Source organism: Thamnophis elegans, chromosome Z (assembly GCF_009769535.1).
Source record: "Thamnophis elegans isolate rThaEle1 chromosome Z, rThaEle1.pri, whole genome shotgun sequence".
Classification (NCBI taxonomy): domain Eukaryota; kingdom Metazoa; phylum Chordata; class Lepidosauria; order Squamata; family Colubridae; genus Thamnophis; species Thamnophis elegans.
Genome location: NC_045558.1, coordinates 51,100,275 through 51,110,205, shown reverse-complemented (window position 1 = coordinate 51,110,205; position 9,931 = coordinate 51,100,275). Strand labels below are relative to the sequence as shown.

Sequence of the window (9,931 nt, the reverse complement as noted above, 5' to 3'; positions counted from 1 at the left end):
AAAGGCCTTTTTAGGTACGAAGTTGATATTGAAAGCTAGTATTGTATAAGCCTATTTGCTTATTTCTTAATTAAAATAATCTAAGACATATTAACCCACAAGGCAGAAAGCTTGGTAAGCATCAGAAATGGTTTCTATGAGAGCGTCATTACTGCACTCACAGGGATCATGCTGTTTGAATTATGTTGTTAATCTGGAAATGCACAGTATTTTAATATGAATAAAACTTTAAACAAAAGCATTGAGTACAATATTTATTTATACAAAAATATGGTAAGTGCTTTAAAAAATCTGATAAAGAGATTAGATATGCAAACATTTCTATGTTCATATATATTGTACTTTAAAAATCTTTCATGGAATTTTTTTAAAAAAAATCTCTTTAAATATACTAATACAAAAAAGGTAAAGGATTGTCAGGAGTTTAGTCATCTCTCAGATTTTTGCCAGTGCATGATAGACAAAAACCACACCCCAGTTTCAGTTGGAAGACCTAGCCATGTCTAGGCTGCCAATTTAAATACTGACCTTACTTGAATCTCCTAAGCAAATAGGTATAGAATCAGATGGCCTTTTCAGGAGGCTAATTATCTATGAAAGCCTCCCATGCTGCTTCTTATTTAGGACTGAATTAGAGAAATCAGAGAAATCATCAAAGAAAGCAGATTACTGTATGCACTATGACTCACCACCAAATGGTTTTTAAGATTATTCTGAATCTTGAAATAACATATAGCCATGACTCTCCATTAATAGACTTCTTCCCATAATTTGGTCTAGCCCTCTTTTAGATCAATGTACCTCATCACTGGGAAAGTTCATTTTAAGAGGGGCAGATCTCAACTCTTCAATGGGTTGGGGAATTCTGGAGTCCACACTGCTTAAAGTTGCCTTAATCAGGATACACTGATTTCATTTATATTTAAATGAAGTAAAATTATTTATCTTCAACATATTTGACAGCCCATTCATTCTGTCCTTTGAAACAATACTATTTGGTGACAACTTTAGAAGAACAACAACTTCAGGGAGTTCCGCTGAAGGCCTTTAGGCTGAACACCTGAAATACTGAGGTAAATGGTAAATTTACATTTACTACTAAGATAAATGGCAACAATGTGCTGTAACATTTAAAGTAGGCCACAAAATTAGCAATTTAGGTATGCGACACAGATGTACCTCCCATCCCGTTTGAAAGAAACCTCCTTTGTGAACTGTTTTTCATTCTGCTATTCTAGGCAACCACCACTAGAGGCCGTCAGATCCCATCACTATTCAACATTACACTTTTCTAAAGCCATGTTACTAGTAACTCCCCTTTAGTAGATTGCCTGTTACTTTAAAATCTGGTTTCTTTTTGTTGAGTCTCTGTCCACTTAATGCTTAAATATTTATAAAATGTTTAATACAAATGACAGATGCATAATTATTTTTAAACGTATTTTTTCTCCATAAAGTTTTAAAAATTCCTATATGATTTTTTTCTCTCTATTGGATACACAAAAAAGGAGTTCTTAGAAAAACACCTATCTCCTACATGAAAAAAAATTGCACTTGTAATATATCTTTCAACTCAAAAGAATTGTTTCTGGCTGGCATGGACTAATTCTAATGAAAAACAAAAGGAAAGAATGTGTCCTGTTACAAAATAGTAGCTAACTTTCAAAAATGGCCCATTACCAAAAATATCCCCATTCCAGTGTTCTGTTGAACTCCTGCTGCCATCACAGGTTTGCAGTCCAATACATCTGGAGGACACTAGGTTGGAGAATGCATATCTTGCAAGAAAGCACAAACAATTCAAATCCTGCCATTTAAAATTCCTGATGAAGCCAGCTCCAACACTAAATATTTTGGAAGACTAAAAGAATGTAAGCCTTGCCTGTGGGGAATCAGTTTAGGAATGTATAGCATTTCTAAGTATTAACTGCAGGCAGCGTTGGCTATGATGCATGTTACAAGGACCAAAAGCAATGCATGCCCAGAGTGCGGAACAAATTTTTGCCAAAACATCATAGAAACTCAGGAAGGAATTCATCTGCTATTCCTTCTGGGCACAACATCAAGTGTGAATTTAAGGGCTTAAGAAACTAGACATGATGTTATTGATCCAAAAAAAGATGGAGGAAAAGAGAGAGGAATCTACTTTTTCCAGAATGCATGGCAAATGCAAAACATCTGTTGCAATTATAATTGGTGCTGCCCAATTCCAGGGGGAAGTTGGGGGGGAGAGAAACCTGTAATCAGTATGAAGACTGAGAACATGATGTGCTGGTTGAAAGAAGGGGAGGAATATTAATAATTTTTTGTTGACATTAAAGAACAAAAAGAAAGAAAGAAAACCATTGCAAATTCTTCATTTGAACAGAAAAACAAAGCAACCAAAACTCCTGACTGTGAATGGTCCAACAATTTATAAGTTCTAAATTTTAAACATTCAGGAACCAGCTGAATACCATTGCATAATGTCGTCGTTTTTCTTTTTTCTTTAAAGCTCAAATATATCCAAAAGGTTCTAGTTGCCATTTGGTTTTTTTTTGCCCCTCATCTGGAAAAAAAAGATGTAGCAATTGATACTATTTGTAGTGTAGTTAGCTATAAGTTTTTATGGTTTGAGCGAAGTGAATAATGCAATACTGCTGTCAGCATCATAGCAAAAATTTGCAATTTTCTATCTATTAGACATTTCCTGGAAGACTCTCGGCACAGCTTTGTGTATTTATATTTAGTACTGAGCTTCCATAGTTTTATATACAAATCTTGATAAAGTGCAATTGTTATTGGCATTGTAATATAGTCCTATTTTCTCAGGAAGCACCAATGTAACTTATCTTATGGCACACTTAGGAAAGCAACAACTATGCCTTGGCACTGCACATGGCCCATTATGGTTGCCCCATAAAGTCATTCCTGTTCCCTGGAGCTGCAGGATGGAGGAAAAAGCAGCTATTCATGGTCATAGAAAATAGGTCCAATGGTAAATGTTCCTCTTATTCCAAGGCCAAGCACAGAGAACCTAAAAGTGAACATTCTCTGATTCTTGCCAGCTGTTACTTGGTGCTGTTGCCCGAGCTTTCTTCAGGGATCTTCTCTTCTGAGTTGCTTCTTCCCGAGAGTCCGTCTTGGTAATCAAAATCATTGAACCTCTCAGCTACACACTGTGCTGTCAGCCGGGCCTCAGGATCATGGTCCCAACACTCAACAATAGTCTCACACACCTTCTGGATACCCTGAAAAGAGCATAGAAAGCAATGCCTTTGAATTCTGGAAGACTCAATAAAAAGCAGTCTACAAAGGGTACAAATGTATAAAAAAAATCTCATGTACTTTTCATGTTACAAATAGTAATAATTGTGAAAATATATAATTCTAATTTATACCATATATCCGTGTTATCTTATGTGTTTGCAATATTTAAAGAAGATATGGACAAATTAACTGATGCCTGCTGAATTGTCTAGAATGTTTTGAAGACGTTTTCCTAGCTTGGCTAAAGCAACAGTTACCACAATATACATAACATAGAAGCAACCAAGTTATTTAGATGTTTGAGCAAAAAATCCACCAAACATTTTTGCTGACAATACATAAAAAATTAACAAAATAAGTAACCATCATGTCCATTCATGCTGCCTGCAATTAATATATCCAGGCAGCTCCCACTAATAGTTAACCGTAGAATATGCTCTGGCTATTATTAATTTTGTCAATAATTATGGTATAAAAAAATAAAGCAAACTAAAAGACATGAATTTCAAAATAATCTGACTGAAGAAAAAAGTTCTATCTTTCATGAAAACAAATGAATGAGATTTGCCTGTTTTTTCCACATCTACTTGCCTTGAACTCCTCTGAATCAGCTTTTTTGTGAAATGGTGACCAGAACTTTTTTTCACCTATCCGCCTTCCATTCTTTAGAATTTTAATTGGCAGTATACAACTATGGATTAATAAATCCATAGTTATATACTGCCAATTAAAATTTGGGGTGAATTTTCCTGTATAACATAGAATGATGGTCCATATGGATTCTGTTTTGTATGTGATTATGGAGAGATTCCTCTATCTATTCTTCTCTGAGATACAGAAGGATTCCAAAATATTCAATTGAAGCAGGAATTGATAAAGTGGAAGACCAGAAGGACGTTAGCCCAAACTTTTTTGTGTGCTACAAACGTCAAGTCTTAATGTGATATTTAAGTTATTATGATATTATTTATAATTATACCATAATGGGAATTCTACAATGGATGTTCCATTCTAGAAAAGAATGGCTAATTTCAGCCTTGTCAAAATTAAGTATCGGGAAGATATTACTCATATGAACATTTATGTAATGTTTTGTCTGTAGCTCGTGCATATTAATCAATTAAATCCTATGATAAAAAAATTTGGCCTTTTATTTCAATGGATAATTTTCTTGGCGATAAGAAAGAATGAAAACTAGTCTATCTTTTTTTAATGCCAAATGTAATTGTATGATTTACTTCATAGCTGATTTTGGCAATTGTCAACAGTAGAATTGAAATTATACAAATTATAGTTTTTCTGCATTCTGAAGCTAAATTTAACATTAAGCTAAATTAAATATTAACTTGAAATCAGTAATGTCAACAAATTTCATTATAGACAGGAAAGAGAAAATATGTAGCGTTCATTTCAAATGTATTATGAAAAAGAGGTATATAACAACAATGAAATTTCATGGAAAAACAGAAGGGATAAATAAAGCAGTAATAATTGTTTTAGGTTTAGAATTTTATAAAAGAATTGAAAACCTTAGCAGTAACGTAAAAATACCACAGGCAGATTTTTAGTATAATTTTGACTGAAATCTAATAAAAATGATTATTCCACTAAATATGATCTATGGCAATAAGATGTCCTGGTGAAAGAATAAAAATGAAACCAGTTCCATATTAAGGAAATTGTATCAACTTGACAAACAGAGTTCAGAGAAATAATGCAGCAGAAAATGAATACAATGGAACAGAGCTGCAATCCCTATTATCCCTTTGCTGGAGCAGTGCTTCTAATATCATCACAATAAGTAGCACTCATTTTGAAAGATCTTTTTACAACTCTGATAAATATTAAGGCACAATGTTTATTTGCTTTCCTTTTTATTTTTATCCCCCCCACCTTTGTTTTTATCCCTTACATACAATTGTCCAGTAAAAAGGACTTCAAGGGGAAGCACAACATATAGAAATAATAGTTGGAATTATATTTTAATATTAATTTTAGTGTCTTGAATAAAAGGCATCTACTGAATTATTTAAAAAACTGTAATTATTTTCTATGGTGACATCTATATGTGACATCTAGCCAGTTTTGCCATGAATTATCTTCCTCCAAAAATAATTGAGACACTGTCTTACCTGATGGTTGAGCCATGAACAAGGAATTTCAGGCCGTCCTCTATCCCTCAAAACATTGTCCTTCATGCTTTCTACACAAGGATGTTCTCGCACTTTTGAACCAAATGGTGGCTCATAGTCTTTCACCTCTATTAGAAAAATAAGCAAAAATGAAGACAATTGGTTAGACTAAGAAGATTAAAATCAAGATGTTTGTATTGGCCCCTCCTTGATAAAGTAGAATCTGATCTGGCACCTGCTCTTTATGATCTGAATTCAGCATTGCATTACATTTTCTGTTTCTGAGTCTCACATTTTGCCAATATTGCTACACTATCTATCACTGTCATTTATCTACTATTGAAAAAGACAGTGGGAGGTGTGGGTGCATTTCCTGAAATTTAAAGCTCTGTCCTAGAAGCCTTAAATTATTCCAAGGATTTAAAAACAAGATCAATAGATAGATAAACCACCAAAACCTTCAAGAATCTGAGAGGGTTGTTTTTCTAATTCCTATTTGCTGAGAAGTTAAAAAGATATTTTAAAAAATCAAATAAAACTAAATTCTAACACTAGAGCAAGTCAAGGCACAATTCTGAACAGATTTAAAAAAAAATTCAATCCAAACTCATTGCCCATCCATAACTCATTATAATTCTCAAACTGTGAGGTCCTAAATGATTTGGGGTATATGCTGAAGTTTTTTTTCTTCTTCAAGTTTTCTGAAGATAATTCTGGAACAGACATGAAGACTGAACTAAGACAGATAGAACCACAGGAAGGCAAGGGTGTGCTGTATACAAGAATGTACATTTACATATATTCTAAAAGCTGTTCTGCATTATATTGTATGCTTCAGGTGTAAAAAAAAGCATGAGAGTTTTGAAAACAAAACTTCACTGCAAGTCTTAGAATAGATTTCTTTAAAAGCCAGAGCTTCATTTGTTTGCTGCTTAAATTTTCCCCAACAAAAAAATAATAATGAGGAAACAGAATGGAAAAATGGGAAGAAAAATTAAAAGCAACACCAGTGGCAATCCAGATTTCATTTATGTTGTTTCTGTTGGTGAAGTCTGACAAATTTAGACAAACGTTTTAGCCAGCTACATGACAAACTTAGATACTTTCATATCACATGCAAATGTTGACTAGCTTCAACCCTGTTTTTTTCGTTGTTGTTATTATTTGTATGCTTTGTGAAAACAAGGCGTATTTTGTTAATTTATATTTTAATTGTTGTGTGGATCAAAAAATGTTAAATTCAAAAATCAAGTACAGCACTGTGGCACTGTTGGTTAAAATGCATCATTCATATACCTGGAATGATATAAAAATGCAGCTCAGTATTATTTTATTTATTTAATATCTTGTCTGTATTAATTTTACAAATAACTCAAGGTGGACAACACACGCCTTTTTCCTGACGGTACCTACTTAGTATTTTAGATATGTTTTTTCCCTAGTCCATTTATAAATGGTAGGATTTGAATCAGGGAACTTATGTTTATTAACATAGATGATTTTATATAGAATCCTGCAATATACACGCACCATCTAGGAGGGAAATGACTTGTTTTTCATCCAATGCATGGCAGAGTTTTATTTATTTTTAACATTTAAAATAATTATATATTTATAGCAACAAAAGTCTATTTACAGAGTGCTGTTTCAGAATTTTGTGGGTTGTCATGTGATTGCTCCTGCCAAATTGTAAAACAGGAGTATGGACTCAGAGCCCTGTTCATAAATTTGAGAGGTGTGTTCTAAACAGCATGAAGTTGTACTTAAAATATTTATAGACAAGCACAAACTCATACATTCATATACACACTCATAGTCATTTCTTCTGGGCCTGTGAGAGCTGGACTGATTCTTGTGTTGGGAGAGAAGACTAAGAAAAAGGAGAGCTGGATTCTGGGTTCAGCATTGAAGAAAAAGATGAAAGCAAGCAGGAACTGAAATGGAGAGATGCATGATGGCACAGTTCAAGCAGAAAAATGAAAAGAAAGGAAGAGGGTCAACAAAGGAAAAAGCAGAAATGTGGTGGGAGAAGTAGCCAATGAGGCAAAAGCAAAGGGATGTGGAAGAAACAGTTGGGCAAACAAAAAGAGCGATCCAGAGAGGAGCAAACAGTGCAAGAAGATAAGGAAGAACCATGCTTCGTCTTATAAAAACTCATAAATATTCCAAATATAAGTGAAATGTCTCCACTTGTGCCCTACAGTGGGGAAATTTGCCAGATCAGAAAATAGTTCTCAGAATTAAAAATAAAAGCACACAGTGAACTTTTCTTGGTCTATCTGCCTAGCTGCATAACTCTACCAGTAAGCTACAAATGCTCTACAATTATGCCTGAAACATGTTTTGCAAGTATTTATTTTGGAAATTTTTATTTTCTTGCTTTCCCACGACAAATAGTGCTTGAAATAGCCTTATTTTTTTAAAATAAAACCATATCAAAGCAGAGAAATACGGGAAAATAACATCTATTTAAACCAGATCATGATGGTTTTAGAATTGGTTTCTGCAGGCAATAAAGCGCTTTAGATTAGACCAATATGCTGAACTGAACTGACAAAGACCCAAATCATTGTGGTTTCTCTGAGGAATGATGTTTATTGCATTTAAATGTCCACTTCATATTTGCACATTTTCATGAAGAATCAAGGTCCATCCTAAGGGACCTCATCCAACATACAATTTGTTTTCAGGACACCAATAGGCTGAATAAGATAATTCCCCGAAATCTATTTTTGACATGAAAGGATGCAGGACAAAACTGAAACATGTTCCAATTAACAGACACAAAGTATATTTCCTGGAGCCAGTGTAAGGAAACAAGTGTGACCTGAAGCACAATAGAGGGCATTTTAAAAACGCCAAGCTTTCTTTCGTAGAGAAAAAAAGGAAGAAGCCAATGACTCAATTTAAAGGGAAAGCAGCATGCTTGCATGATAGTATAGTAGTATTATTTCTGCAGAACTCTCATTTAAAACAGTGGAGGCTACAATTCATATGCTTAAGTTTAATTTTAATGCACAACAGTTCATCAAGTAGGCTTATTCTTTAAACAAAACTGTTTGGGATGGGAGGGAGAAATAGCAGCTTTGCCTTCTTTTGTCATGTCTCATCATTTAAATACCGATGTTAAAATAGAGAAAGCCAGTTTGGTGTAGTGGTTAACAGGCTGGAAACCAGGTGATCTTAAATTCTAATCTTGTCTTAGGCACAAAACCAACTAGGGGACCTTGGGCTGGTCACTTTGTCTCAGTCTTAGGAAAGAAGGAATGGCAAATTACTTTTGAAAAATCTTGCCAATAAAACTGCAGGGACTTGTGCAGGTAGCCTCTGAAAATTAGACATGATTGAACCAAAGTCAATTTTAATGAAGTGGGAGAGTAAAAATGTAGCTGCATTTTGTTCTACTACATTTAATGTTTGACTGCTGTAGGCAATGAGAAATTGGTCATGGATTTGTATCTGAATACCAAAAGTTTTGGAGCACTTGAAAAACTGAGTGTAGACTACTTTTCTTCCAAAATATTTAGATTTGTTTTTCCTGCCAAATACCAAAGTCCCAAACCTTTCAACATACCAGTTTTCTATACTTTCTTCCTTAATCCAAATGTATTGTTTCAGACAAAGCCAGAAAACATTTCAAGTAATCCAGCATTGCTTAAAGAAGCTTAAAGAGCATAAGTTTTTTAGAATCGTATTTTTCAAAGGTATCTTTTTGTAACTTGGCTGATTCTGAGTAATGTCATATACAGACAACAAAAATATTGAAAAGAAGTGACTTTGGGAGGGCTGTCAGAACACTTAAGGCTCGCTGTGCTTTCCTTTCTCAGAGTATCCATGTCAGTTGAAAAGGCAAATTGTTTGGATGGAAATGATATTTGTCACAATGCATAACATCTGGTGTACAGCTGTTGTGCTGACTAAACTTTCAAGCAGCCACTTCAAGCTTTCCTAAAAGCAGTATTGCTTTCTAAAGCAATTTTTAAATATGGCTTCTAAACTACTCTCTAGTGAAAAATTGGAAAAGCTATAACTTCTTTCCACATTTTGTCAAACAACCAATTGAATGGTCTTTCCTAAAGTTGTTTCTTCATTTACAAGTATATTGATATTCATATCTTATGTTTAGAGATAAGGCCAGCTCAAAAAAATTAAAATGTACTGAGAATCTATATGGAAAATATATTCATCTCAACTGCATCTCATAGGAACCCACTCTCTTTATTAATACTGTCATAAAATGATTGAAAAATTGAATTTGGTCACGTTGTGACTCAATTTATGACTGCAACAACTTATAATCAAAATTCTGGACTCAATTCTGGTTGTAAGTCAAAGACTACCTGTGTATTATAGACAACAATTGTAACTTGTAACTTTTCAGAAATCCATCCCATTTTCTTAGATTTATTTGACATAAGTCTCCTTGTATTACTTCTTATGTATGTATCTATCATCATAACCATTTGTTATAGATGGCAATTTCTTTGATTTAACAAATTCTAAGCTCACTGTAATTCCAAGCTCACTCTATTGTTCTTCAAGCATATGCC

The 9,931-nt window shown here is 33.9% G+C and overlaps 1 protein-coding gene across 1 annotated transcript in view; it reads right to left on the bottom strand.

Moving 5' to 3' along the window:
• Window positions 1-239: 239 nt before the first annotated feature.
• Window positions 240-9,931, bottom strand: part of TGFBR2 (transforming growth factor beta receptor 2) — a 45,298-nt gene continuing 35,606 nt past the window's right edge. The window contains exons 7-8 of the mRNA XM_032237398.1: window positions 5,382-5,509; window positions 240-3,230 (exon numbers count right to left, since the gene is read on the bottom strand). Coding sequence (XP_032093289.1) covers window positions 3,051-3,230; window positions 5,382-5,509 — 308 coding nt within the window. The 3' untranslated portion in view covers window positions 240-3,050. The remainder of the gene's footprint in view (window positions 3,231-5,381; window positions 5,510-9,931) is intronic.